Genomic DNA, 13,452 nt, shown 5'->3' on the forward strand with positions numbered 1-13,452 from the left:
AAGCTTTATTAAAAGTACTACATGGAGTGAAATATGTGCCAGTGTTAATGTTCTTTGTCTCTGTAGGATAGCTGACCCTGACCAGCCTGTGCTTTGGTTGGACCAAATGCCTGCCCGAAGCCTTAGCAGAGGTTTCAATAATCACATTAACTTAATCAGGTATGAGAGTTTTACCAAACAGTATTCCCACACTTATTAAGGGATTGTACAAAAACTTACCATCTGTTCGTGAAAGAGCATCTTACAGTATTGAATGTATATATGCTTATTGTTTTACTTTTATATTTATTTTATGTTTTCTAATGAAACATTTGGGGTTTGTGCACCTCAGATTTTCCCTTGGGATATTTCCTCTTTTTCCTGAATTTCACTCGTACAACTGACTTATAGCAAGATCTAACAAGGATCCAGAATACACATATTTTTATGTGCTGTTTTTAATTCCCAAATTACTTTAAACGTAAAAATTTGATTAGGTACATCATAGTTGTAATTTTTTCAAATGCTGCTTCTCAAAAGTAGTGGCATTGGTATTGAAACAATGCTGTTCATTAGCTTTAATACCAACTTAGAGTGGAGAGGAAAAACATAGTTCTCTTAGTTGTTTTCAGAGCAGGTCAAAGTAAAGCAAAAATGACAAAATCAGTAAACATTGAAAGGTAACAGTTGCACTTTCAAATAAAGGAAAAATTTAGAAGATTCAACCACTGTTGTACGTTCCATCTTCTCCCATGCTGCAAGACATGTAGTCATGACAGAGAGACTCGATGTGGCAGCATCACTGTCAATCACAGGAGCAGAGTGTGTTTGTGTAAGTAAATATGTAGCCAGGTTTCATCTTATTCCACCCCCTCACGGGAAATACTTTGATCTGTCATTCTCCTTTTATCTCTTTCTTCTCTGAGAAGCTTTATTGAAAAAGGAGGGTAAGGGAAACAAAGCCTTCTCAAGAATTATTTCAGGCAGAGAAAAACAGTGATATTCTAATGTTCACATGCAGATGCAAATGAGAATTTTTCCTTGCTCTTCCTTCCACTCTGTGAAATGGACCCTAGCAGCCTCTGGTTTACTTCATAGAGTAGTTAATGTAGTATCTCCAATGCAGATCAGTAGTTGCCTTGCAGGATGTGCTACTTCTTGAACAGTCTTATGCTCAGGCTTCTCTCTTCCTTCAAGCCAAGTGTTACGTTTGGGCTTCAACCCGCGTTCATCTTTGCTGTTGCTGCATTTCTCTCTTCTCACACATACGATGCAACAGAAACCTCAGCCATCTGTACTTTGAGACAGGGATCCATTCCATAGCTCATCTCTTTCTTCCTGGTTTTATTTTTAAATGAGGGAGTAAAAGCTTCATTTCTAGGTGATCTGTGCTGGCAGAAAGGCATTCATGTAACAACATTTAATTAACATCCTGAAAATAACATTGAACATTTAATCTGGGGAAATTTGTCCTTGTACAAGATCTCTGTGTCAGGAACTCTGTTTTGCAGGGGCCAAACACTTTACTTGTTTTCGTTTCGTCAGAGAATAGTAGCAAAACTCATGATATACTGTTCCAGCTGTTTTGGTAATTTTATAGAAATCTAAAATAAACTTCATGATCATTCAGAATTGTAGGCCCGCAGTGAATCTAATTCTGACCTTTTGGTTTTGGCTCAGCCTTGGATTTTGGGTATCTCATCAGCATTTTGGTTGTGCTTTTTTAATAGCTAGGTAGTGGTTCTCTGAAAATTATTGACTTGGCCCCTTTTTGGAAGAAACAATAGATTTGAAGCAACATAATTACTGCTGCCTTAGGAGTTGATCATACTTTAGTACTGTATAGTGATTGCATTCTTTTTGATTCTGAAAACCCGTGCTTGTTTGATTATTCTCCATCCCAAGCAATAGCTACTTTCCTTGGTCAGTTTTCTGTTGTGATTTGTTTCTTTTGGATTCCATCTCGATGATTTCAAGATGATGTGAGAGTTAAAAGAAATGAATATATTATGCGGTAATGAGGATTTTCTTAAATTTATTATATTTTTGAAGCATGTTCTAGTTCAGTATGATTTCTAAATCACAATCTCATTTTAATGAATTATGCAGATTTGTATAATCTTCTTACATTACTCAGCTTGTAAAATGGCTGCTGATTGAAGATGCTAATATGCTACAGAGCTAACACCTTTTTGTTGATAATTAAGATAACTTTATGGTCTTTTCCCTATCTTTCAGGAATATATATTTTGCTTTATATTTGGGTTATGATTTGAAAGTTATTCTGACACCTGTACGACTAAGGCTGAGTTCTTTCTGTAGAATGGCTACCCAAAAACCAGGTGTAACAATAGATTTAGGCTGACAAATAGCAGACTTCATGGTTATTTTGTATACAAAGATAAAAGGTGTTCAGTCAAGAAGTGTAACAGTATCAGTTGAGTGTTCTTCTAGTACTTGTAACACATCTAGTCAGGTTGAGCTGAAGTTGTATCTAGGTTTTATTTGATCTGAATTGTACAGTAGGAATTTCTGTGGACAAAAATATTTGGATTAGATATCTGCTAGCATAACCTTTTCCTTTACTCAGAATTCTTTGCACCGTAAGTCCATTATTGTTCAGTGATTCCTGTCAAGTGAGTCTTGTCATGGTGCACTAACATTCACTGTCTGCTGATTTAATTTTTTTCCTTTTCCAGAATGGCAGAATGTTTGGAGTGTGTCAGAAAACAAATACTTTTTTTTTGTTGGTTTTGAGTCAATTTGGGGACCATTTTATAAAGATATTTAAGAAACATCTTACACTTCACAATGTTTCATAGGCTTTCAGATCTTAATGTACTCAAGATACAAGTGTATTAGCTGTCACTTCCTTTGTTGGCCTATAGACAAGGGCAACTTTGGCTTATCTCCTTCTGGCTTAAATGATCAAAGCTAGCAAGTTTCATTTAAAGTAGAGAAACGTTTTTGAAAGCTTAAGCTGTTTTTATAGGCAAAGCAAGGATTTGGGATCAGCTAAACATTAATGATATACTTAATGTTTTTATAAAAAAAAGGACACTCTGGAACACTTCGACTTTTGAAATCTTGGTGGTAGTGTTTAGTAAACAAGGAGAAAGAGTAGAAATAAACACAGATCACTTTTGACCACCCACCAAAAGTCTTTCTTGGTACTACAGCTTCTAGTTGGCCTGATAGAATGATAGGTCTGGTTTGGATGTACTTTCCAAGATGACACTAAAGGAAAATCCAGTTCCTTATACTGACACGCTACTGCCTGTTGTACACTTTTTTTTTTTTTTAAATACAGATGGAAAATGATGGGACGTACAACAAGGGCAAATTATGTATATAGGTTTGTCTTCATCCTTCCACTTTCCCTACCTCCCTTTCCTATTTGCAGATATGTGTATGTGTTCTAGTTCTGTTCAGTTTTTAAAGACTGATTCTGCTGATTTTCTGAGACTAGACCTACTAAGGTGTGAGACTGTTGAGTGTGACATTAGATAGGGACTTAAGCTGCCAAAAATCGCTTAGAGTGGAAAAAAAAGGCTAGATGTACACACCTTCCTGTGATTGACAGTGGTTTTGCTTCCTCAGAGAGCGATAACGTTTGCTTTATAAAATCTTGTTTTGTAGACTGGGAGAAGAGGAAGGACTCCTACAAATGCAATAAGGGTATGTAATTTTTCCTCTCAGAGTGGTTATAATCCTAACAGGTTTCTGCCACACTTTAATATAAATTTCTTTTCCTTAGTAGTCCAAGGGAGAAAGCAACACCTTTTTAATGCTTTTGTTTTACAGTTACTACTTGTCGCCGTTAAGAGTCAAAGCAAAATTACTTCAATAAAGAGGGACATAGGTGAATAAGGAAAAATGTATGTTGACTGTCAGAGCAGATCAACATATATATTGCTAAATATGTAAACTGGAGAGTGCTGGTTCTCTAAATAAATGCACAGATTGAGAATTCTTTTCTAATTCTGCAATCTACGAGTCTAGGGAAGATTATATCATTGTGCAAATTGATATTTATCATATAAATAAGATGTACTGGAATTGGGTACATTGAAAACAGGGAAATATGTATTGAAATGTAGTTTATCAGAGAACAATAGTAATGATACATGAGATTTTGTAAGTTCACTATGTAATCTGTATTTAAAATGGGGGATTGGCAAATGACCACATAGATAAAACTCTAGTTCATTCCTTTTATTAACAGAGCATCTATGCATAAAATTGTGTCAAGTATTAATGAGTAATAGTTATGTTTTAGCCCTGGAATGCTGAGTTGAAAAACAAGTCTTCAAAAAAAACTTTATCTTCTTTGTAGGGGGCAGGTCATTAACATGCGGTACCTGGAATACTTTGAGAAAATTCTTCATTTTATCAAAGACCGGATCCTTGTTTATCACGGGTAAATTACTGATTTTTTTTTTTTTCCCCAGCTTCACTCCCCTGGTAATACTGATCTGAAATTTATATCATAGTCGTTTGAGAAAGTCTGAGAGATTTTTTTCCTTAATTTTAGGAAGTTCTAATTTTCTTAGTTATCTATAGAGATAATTATTTCCTATTAAAGGTGCAAAATGCTATTTTTTGCTACCTTAAGAAACTTAAACTAATAGGAAAAAAACCATTGTGCATTACAGTGTACTTAGAAACTAATGACTGTTTTGAATTTGTAGCCACAGTTTTGTCATGATCGATTTTCTCAGTTCTTTCTAAGTATATGATTTATTAAAGATGTTTGGTTTCCTTCTGGTAGTTTTAAATGAGCAGAGAATCTTTACTACGTGTTACATAGATGGGTTGGTAGATGTTGTCCTGGAACTGAAGGCAGTTACAGAATTTTGAATAAAAGAATGTGACAAAAAGTAATGTGAAAATTGATATTGGAATCTATTTCAAACTTCTTTAAGTTTTTTATGAGCAAAAATGACTGTCCCATCTCTTGGCTCAGTATTCTGATGACATTAAAAACTAAGAAACCCTTAGCTTTGAACCCTCTATTTCTTCTTTGGCCTTGTAACCCATATTAAATATGGAACTCTATTTTTCAATCTCATTATTCTACTTAAATATAAAAAAATTAAAGTGCATAAAATCTTTATAACTATTGAAAACATCTAAGTTTTAGAAAATCTATGATAGTTGCTGAAAGTATATAAGTTCTGTAGTTCCTGGGAAGTCTATCCTCTACTGGGAGTAAGTTTGTCAAGTTTGTTCAGAGTAAGCCAGCAGCCTTTGACCTTAAACCTGAGCAATTTGTGCTGTGATTTTTAAAATAATTCTGTTCTTAAAATCTGTTCTTAAAATTTACTAATTAGTAAATATTAAAACAGTAATTCAACAGGTTTCTTCATGGTCCAGCTGTGTGTGCGTCTGGACTATTTACTTGCCTTTGAGGTCACAGAGATGCACATAGTTTGTGAAGAATATTTTTAACTTTATTCTTTTCCATCTTTCCTTATCTAGAAGCCCCTATCTACACACACTCATGCAAACATTCTTTAATGCTTTAGAGTAAGATAGAGTAGTAAATTAGAATAAGATAAACTTGAAGACTGAAGTTGAGGTTTGAAGCTGAAAAAAATTAATTGAGCTGATATAGGAGATTACTTTTTGAAAAATAGGAGACCATGTGGCCAAGTATAAAGGAATTAATCTTCAGAAAAGAAATAATTAACTTTCAATAGCTTACTTCACTATGACTAATTAGGTTAAAAGTAGGTGAATTTCCAGAAGTGCTATGTGTTCAACTGTTGTATTCCATATTTATTTTTTTTCCAGTGCTAATAATCCAAAAGGACTGTTAGAGGTCCGAGAAGCTTTGGAAAAGGTACATAAAGTAGAAGATCTTCTTCCCATAATGAAGGTAAATTAAAGAAAAACTTGAAAACATGATAAAAATAATAAAATGTGTTCTGGGAGATACGCAGTTCCTCAGAATAAAACCATTGTGTGTAAACTTAAAATGAGTAAGTGGAAATACTAGCTCAGGTTATTCCAAATCTGCAGTATGAAGGGTTGGACCTTCCCTTTTGATATATGCAGGTGGGTGATGTGTATTTGAAATCCTTAGCCGAACTGCAAACTGGTAACAAAATTATGGGAAAACAAATTGTTGAATGTAATTCTTTGAAGTCAGCCTTCTCAACTGAGAGGGTTTGTGAACAGATTCACCACAATGGACTCACTGTATGCCTGTGCAGTAGGAAGAAAAAAAATTGAACTAAGTATCTGAAAGATTAAGAACATGGAAACTCTTTTTTCTTTAGGTTCATTGGTGCAGGTTGGTATGTGATGGGGCTGGCAGGGGGAAATGGGGGAACAGTTGCCCTTAGCGACTGGTAGCTGAAATGAAATACTGGAGTAATGTTCTTGAGCTTTGGAAGACTTGTCTGAAAAGGATTGGAGAAACTTGCAGGTTTTCTTGATGGTGGTCTTTGTAGAAAGGCCTTGGATATATGACCTGCAAAATTATTTATACTCTTATCTCAAATTAAGTTTTATTACCCTTGAGCTGGGTTTAAGTAAAAAGTTTTCTCCCTCTCCCCCTCTCCTCCAAATTAATCTAGGATGAGCAGCATGTAAATATTTGGGTTTGGGGAATGTTAGAAAATATGTCTTTTTAAAGGGTTGGACAGGATTTTAGAGCAGAATAAAATTTGGGAAGAAATAAGTCATTCTAAATAGAGACAAACTCATTGCTTTCTTATCATGTGTGTCCACACTGCAGTTTTGTATCTAAGCAGAGTTGGCGGGTTGCCATAAAACAGGGCTCTCTGAAGCTACATTGCTGCTACTGCTGAAAGACTGTCTGGGTTTGGATTTGTTCACAGGAATAGTGCTTGGTCACTTGTGCACTACAGATATCTTTGCAGGAGCTGCATGGCTAAAGCACTAAATTTTTCTATGGGTTTTTGTGATATGTATTGTGAATATAAGTGACTTCACAGAACATACCATAATTTTGGAGGTCCTTTTTATATTACTGTCTTGTTCTTGCCCTTGAAAGATGAAGCCAAGTGGATACTAACTGAACTTAAACAAAAACTTGTGCTGAAGAGGTAGTAGATGTTGGGGTGGATGGACAACTGATTGTTCCATACTGCCCCACACATGTGCAAGTAGGGCCCTGTAAAGCACCTGATATGGACACTGTTGAATTGTAGGCCAGAAAAAACGCTATTAATGGAGTTAAAAGTATAGGTTACTCCAAAAGAATGATGAAAATATATAAACATAGTGGGCTGTACATTACTTATTTCAAAGTAAATGCCTCAACTGGCAGCAGAAGTTCTTCTGGTTTCCATAACCTTTACAGTTTGATCTGGTTTGAGTCTCCTGTATCCCATTCCAAACTGTATCAAAGTGGAATGCTGTCTAATTAGAGGCTTTTTGTTCCTTTAAAATAAATCCAGGTTCTCTTCAAACAACACATCTGGATCACAAGTTCTGTTAAAATAAATAATTGCCTGAGTAATTCATTCAACACTAGTGCATAATAGTCATTAGCAGTGCCTGTATAAAATGAATGTCTGCTAATAGCGATGTAGTTTGGTTATGTGGATAGCTGGGGAATGCTGTATGTCAAAAGCTGGGCTTCTGGCTTTACTTAAATGCAGTTTTGCCTGGTTTATAGTGCTCTCTGGCTACAGTGTTACTCTTAGACAATGTAGCTTTGTAAAATTCTTAAACCTAGTGATATCTTCCTTCTGATGAGGATAAACATTAATCGAAACTGAATCACAGTTAAGAAACTGTTGCTTTGATTTGTATTCTGGAATCCACACTTAGACTAATGCAGCCACTTCTTACTGTAAACATAAAATGGGGTCTTAAATTCCTACTTTTGTATTTACATTGTTGCACCAAAAGGTTACTGTCAGCGTGCAACTTGGGGAAAAATCTATACAAGTGGAACTGCTGTGTACGGTTGCTTTTCATAAACAGTGCTGCTTTCTATTCACTATATAGTTATATAGTGAATGCCAATATGCTTCATTCAGTATTTATGATTTCCATTCAGTAGGAAATAAAGGATAAATGAAATAATGTAGTCAACAGTAACTTTGTCCTGCTCCCTCAGTTTGTTCATTTTTACTTCTGCTCCTTGTATTTTAAGTGTTTGAAAACAATAGCTAGGCAGTCTGCCTCTGTTACCTCTAATATTACACTTTTTCCTTCTGAAAGCAGTTTAACAGTAAAACCAGAGATGGGTTTACCGTGAACACAAAAGTCCCCAGCCTCAAGGATCAAGGGAAAGAATATGATGGATTCACAATTACAATAACGGGAGATAAGTATGTTTGCTATTTTCAGGGGTTTGGGTACACTAAGTAACGATGAGGTATTAACAGTTAATTGTCTGAAATGCCATTTCTGCTTGCATAAAGTGGGTTTTGTTTGTCACTAGTGACATTTTTGTAAATAACTGAAGTGTATTTGTTTGAGAACTTGATTCCTGTTGTGTTCCCTGACAAAAAGGGGATAGGGATAACATTAATGGAGTAGGCCTGTTTGCTTTGATTCTCTAACATATAGCACAAACGTGAAGAAAGACCTTGTTTTTCATCTTAGGCTATAAAATGCCTGAAGGCGAAAAATCTCAAAAATCTCAGTCTTTATCAATATCAAAATAGATTTATTCTTGTGAGACCTTGTCTCTTGTGTTGACTGAGAAGTCCTGAATGGAATGGAAATTTCTGTGGTCTAAGAATGGAAGAGACTCTTCTATTTGAATTTTTGACCTTTTTTGTGTTTATTTTTGAGATGTTTGCAGACCTTCTATCTGCAAATGAAAATTTAAATAGTAACTGAATGTATGAGAATACAGTCAGGGGTCTTTGGGTTACTCTCTGGGTGAGTTAGTAAATTTCTAACTTTATGGATTCTGACTCCTTGTCTTCCTGAAATATGAGCATTACTCTGAAGCTCAGAAGATCTGTCCTACTATTAAATAAAAACTTCGTTTTAGTTTAAAAAATTTAAAATTCTCTGCATTGGAGTTTTTCCCAGAATTTGTGTGCTTTCAATGAGTGGCATGGAAGCCAAACTTCTCTGCTAAGATGTTAATGTATCTCATGCTTTTTCATTTCGCATTGTAAATCATAGGCATATATACAGTGAAATGGCATTAAATGTATGGCCTCACTGTTTTGAGGAAAATATTTTGATGTCAGTAAAATGGTCTTTGTTCTGCACAAACTTTGTTCAATATCACTCAGACTGTTTTGATCCACAGTTTGTAACCATGCTTTATAGCAAAACAATTTCATTTTGGTGGTTTAGAAGTTAATGAAACTACACTTTACATACATTCTATACAAAAGTGTTAAGCCCATGAAAATATTTTAAAATTTCATATTTCTTATTTTTTACTCACACTTTAAGCGAAATGCTAATGCTTGTCAAGTATTGTTCAATGGAAATAAAATACTTCATCTGTGATTAGACAGCAGTCTTTATGTATCTTCAGACTTAAAACGCGATGTAACATTTTTATTTCAGTGATTTTTGGAGTTCTTTTAATTAAATGGGAAGCAATGCCCATAATCTTTTGCTTAAGGAAAAATGATGGAAAAAAAGTGATGTGATGTGTAACTGTAGTACATATGTAGCTTACCCTGGATATTAGATTGTGCATCAAGTTCTGTTCAAAAAACATATCTCCTTTTTTCTTCCATCTGCTTCCTAGAGTGGGGAACATACTATTTTCAGTGGAAACTCAGACAACAGAAGAGAGAACACAGCTGTATCATGCAGAAATAGATGCACTGTATAAAGACCTAACAGCTAAAGGAAAAGTTCTGATTCTGTCTGCAGAGCTGGGGGTAAGGCTGTTTTAGTGGAATGATTAATTCATTGGTAAAATCCTAGTATGTTTTTATACTCTCTGTCTAACAGTCACTGTTCTAATAATTTTTGACAGAGTTCTTCAGTAATAAAATCGACTGCTTATTTAAACCTAATTATGGACAATATCATGAGAAGTAACCATAATTCTCTCTGTTACTTAAAAATTTGCTATGCTTTGCCTGCAGTAGTAGAGGGTGTCCAGACAAGGTCTCGATATCACAGTGTGCTCCTTTTTTTTGGTTCTTTTTTTTCTTTCTTTTTCCCTCTTGTTATTTTTTTAATTTTTCTCGTGGGTCTGTGTTCAACTTTTTCACCATCCTTATAAGTACTGTTTAGGATTTGGCTCCTGGTGGCTACATGTAAGATAAGTAACATGAATTCATGAAAAGCACTAGAATTGTATTTATGTTGATTTGATTTGCCGTGAGAATCTGACGACATTTGAGCTTGTGCTTTTCCTTTTTCATCCCTTAATACAAAGTAGATGAACTGTGTTTCACCTACATTTTAAAGATACAACAAAATAGTTTGTTTAAACATCCTTTAATCAGAATTCAACTTCTCAGCTTGACATTTTTCACATTTTAAATGGTTCTTTTAAAAAAAGATAGTAGTAGTACTGTAAGACTTTGCAATAAGTGTTCCTTTAGAAGGTATTACCTGGCTATTAAATTATCTTTAATTCACTTTTCTTTTTTCTTTTCCTTAGGAAGTAGATGCTGTTTGCAACTTGATCCTGTCACTAGTTTATTACTTCTATAATTTAATGCCACTTTCAAGAGGATCTAGGTTAGTGTTTGTATTCGTCGTGTCTGTTACCTTGGATGCATGTAGTAAAATGTCCATGTGTTGCTGTATCTTAACGTATTTTTTTAAGTATAAAAAAGCTCTGGGTTGAGCTATATGTCCTGTACAGTCTCTCCTTTTGTCCTGCCATGACAATGGGAAGTGACTTAGGACTGTTTTAAAAGCTAGTTTGTAATTTCTGATGGTAAATATGCATAGCTTCATGTATTTTTAAAATTTTGAGTAGTCTGTATTATTAGACTTCAACTCACAGATTGAAAAGTGTCATTTTTAAATTGTAATGCTTGGTTTCCTAATCCACATTGTCTTACCCCACTGTATTCTCACTTAGGAGGCCTTTCTGAAACATGTATTTAAGATGAAATATACTTTGAGTTAACTTATTTTAATAAAATACACTAAAATATTATTTTAGTAATTTATTGCAACTGTTAGGGTCACCAGAAGAAACTGTAGTATAAAGTTCCATATGTCACAGAACTCTTTAACTGAGATTCTATTTTAATGCAAACCTCATTACATTCAAGACTATTATGAATTTCTGTTCCACTAAGCACTTAAGATCTTTAAGCTTATTGCTAAACACAGTTCATTAAAAATAAAAACCAAAAACAAACCTGAGATTTTGGTTCTATAGTCAGATTTTACATTTATCTTACAGAATGAAAGAATTAACAGAAATTCTGTCTGAGATTCATAATTTAAAAAAAAATAAATTAAAAAAAAAGTAACTCAATAGCTTAACAGTGCCTCTAGCTCTATTGCAGTAGAGTTCATAAACTCTTCTGGGCTGCAGCTAAGCTTCTTGGGAACAGGAGCTTCCTTTGTTTTCAGCTCTGTGGAGTCTTAAGAACTCCAAAGTCTGAAATCACGAGTGTAACTAATGTAGAAACAGTAGTTACACTCCATAGGTTCATAACTTCATTTTAATGGTGTTGGAAGGTAACAGTGATTTCACTTTTTTAAGTGTTTTGTGCTTGGTTTTGCTTCTAAAATTACTAAAACGTTAGTTTTTACTAGCCTTCTATGAAACAGTACTATATTCTATTTGTTTTGTAGTTTAACATCATGGAAAGACTTCTACTTCATTTGTTGGTTTTATTTTTAATCTTTTAGTGTGATAGCTTACTCAGTGATCATGGGAGCACTAATGGCAAGTGGAAAAGAAGTGTCAGGAAAAATCCCTAAAGGAAAGGCAAGTATCAAAATATCTCAAAATACAAAAATATTGAAATGCACTGGTTCAGCCTTGATGGAGGAAGTAATACTTGTAAGTGTGAGGAAGGAGCTGTAAGATTAAACAGGAATTGCATGCTTGTTTGCTGGAGATGGTTTAGCTGCAACTATAATGTCTGGCAGCCTGAGAGAGTGTTGAAAATTTCATTGCTCTTCTGACAGCAGGTGAGATTTGGAGATAGTATATGCAATAATTTGCATTAGTGAAATGGTAGCAGTTTGGTCCCACAAGCATTGCATATTTGTAACAAGCATTTCTGGTGTGCTGAGCTGTTCTTTTCAGCATTCTTTGAGAAGGGTTCTGAGAATACTTGGGCAGAATTAGTGACGCTTCTGGCACACAGCAGAAATTTTCTGTCTCTGCTCTCACTGTGTTCTAGAGCATTTAGGGCTTGGTAAGTAGAAATGTATTTGCGACTTCTCTTGATTTCTCCTTCTCCTTTGTATTCTACTTAATTTAAGGTAAGTCCTAGTTTTTAGTGACTACATTTCAATATTATACCACCTTGCTCAATAAAGGGGTTTTGTTTTCTTCAGCTGTTGGGCTCTTAGCTGTGTTACCTTTTCAGCATGAAAGGAGTGAGAACACCTCTGTCTCTTTAAACTATTGTCTAAAAAATCAGTAAAATTGCAGTGAGAATCCAAGTTGTTGAAGAAAATATCCTGCATGGATAACTGAAGAAAGGGCGACTTTCCCTTTTGATCTAGAAGGCCCTGAAAACAGTGAGATTTGTGCTTTCAGTACAGTGAACTCCTAGTAGCTTTTAAGAGCAAACTGCAATTGCTTAGTAGCCAGAAAGCTTCCTTTTCAGTATGCCATTAATCTGGTATCTTCCCCATTCTGCGGGCATTCAAGCTAACCTAAAACACTTATGTGGGTTTCTTAAGCATTTACTTAGGACTTGATAGGGTAGTGTATTTTGCTGACTGAGTTTAGGCAGGCAAGCAGAGTTTCAGGATTTCTGACTTACAGGAACACTTGGGACATCTTTACATTTGAGGATTTTTCCTGAAACAGAGTGGCTGAATTGGAATAAATGCTTTTTTTTGAAAGTTTTCACCACCTGGAGGAAATTCTTTTCCCCTGTTGAATGAGCTTTTTTGCCATATTCCTTAGAAGGGCTAAGCTGGTCCTTAGCTCATGACAACATGCATTTTCAGACTGTTCTGAAGTCAAAGATGCACAGTAGGCAAGAGTCCTGTTATTGCCTGGTAGGTCAGGCAGTAACCACAGCCAGTGTAGCTTCCAGTATTGGTTGTGATGGGGTGTGCAAACCCAGAGAGATGTTTAGTGCTGACTTCCAAACTGATGATGAGGGACAAAGTAGGCTGGGCACAGACTGGTTAGTAAGCTTACTCCTGTCTTACCAAGAATATAGGTAGCATGCTCTTAGAGCTCTTCGTGAAGTTAGAGAACTTAAAAATTCTGTAATTTCTTAATATCTTTTTTATTTTGTTGCATTTTCAGCTGGTTGATTTTGAAGCAATGACAGCACCAGGGTCTGAAGCTTTTAGCAAAATAGCACGGAGTTGGATGAATCTAAAAAGGTAAATATTTTTATT

The 13,452-nt window shown here is 35.1% G+C and overlaps 1 protein-coding gene across 4 annotated transcripts in view; it reads left to right on the forward strand.

Annotated features, from left to right (window-relative positions):
- The window catches only part of TTC13 (tetratricopeptide repeat domain 13), a 41,343-nt gene that overhangs the window by 23,691 nt on the left and 4,200 nt on the right, over nt 1-13,452 (forward strand). For 3 of the 4 annotated variants that reach the window (XM_051783859.1, XM_051783861.1, XM_051783862.1), the window contains exons 15-22: nt 67-159; nt 4,316-4,399; nt 5,776-5,860; nt 8,182-8,291; nt 9,686-9,821; nt 10,556-10,635; nt 11,770-11,848; nt 13,358-13,437. In XM_051783859.1, coding sequence (XP_051639819.1) covers nt 67-159; nt 4,316-4,399; nt 5,776-5,860; nt 8,182-8,291; nt 9,686-9,821; nt 10,556-10,635; nt 11,770-11,848; nt 13,358-13,437 — 747 coding nt within the window. The remainder of the gene's footprint in view (nt 1-66; nt 160-4,315; nt 4,400-5,775; nt 5,861-8,181; nt 8,292-9,685; nt 9,822-10,555; nt 10,636-11,769; nt 11,849-13,357; nt 13,438-13,452) is intronic. The other variant, XM_051783860.1, reaches the window with a different exon arrangement.

Source organism: Manacus candei, unplaced genomic scaffold, assembly GCF_025592945.1.
Source record: "Manacus candei isolate 608988 ecotype Guabito, Panama unplaced genomic scaffold, ASM2559294v1 h1tg000017l, whole genome shotgun sequence".
In the NCBI taxonomy this organism is placed as follows: domain Eukaryota; kingdom Metazoa; phylum Chordata; class Aves; order Passeriformes; family Pipridae; genus Manacus; species Manacus candei.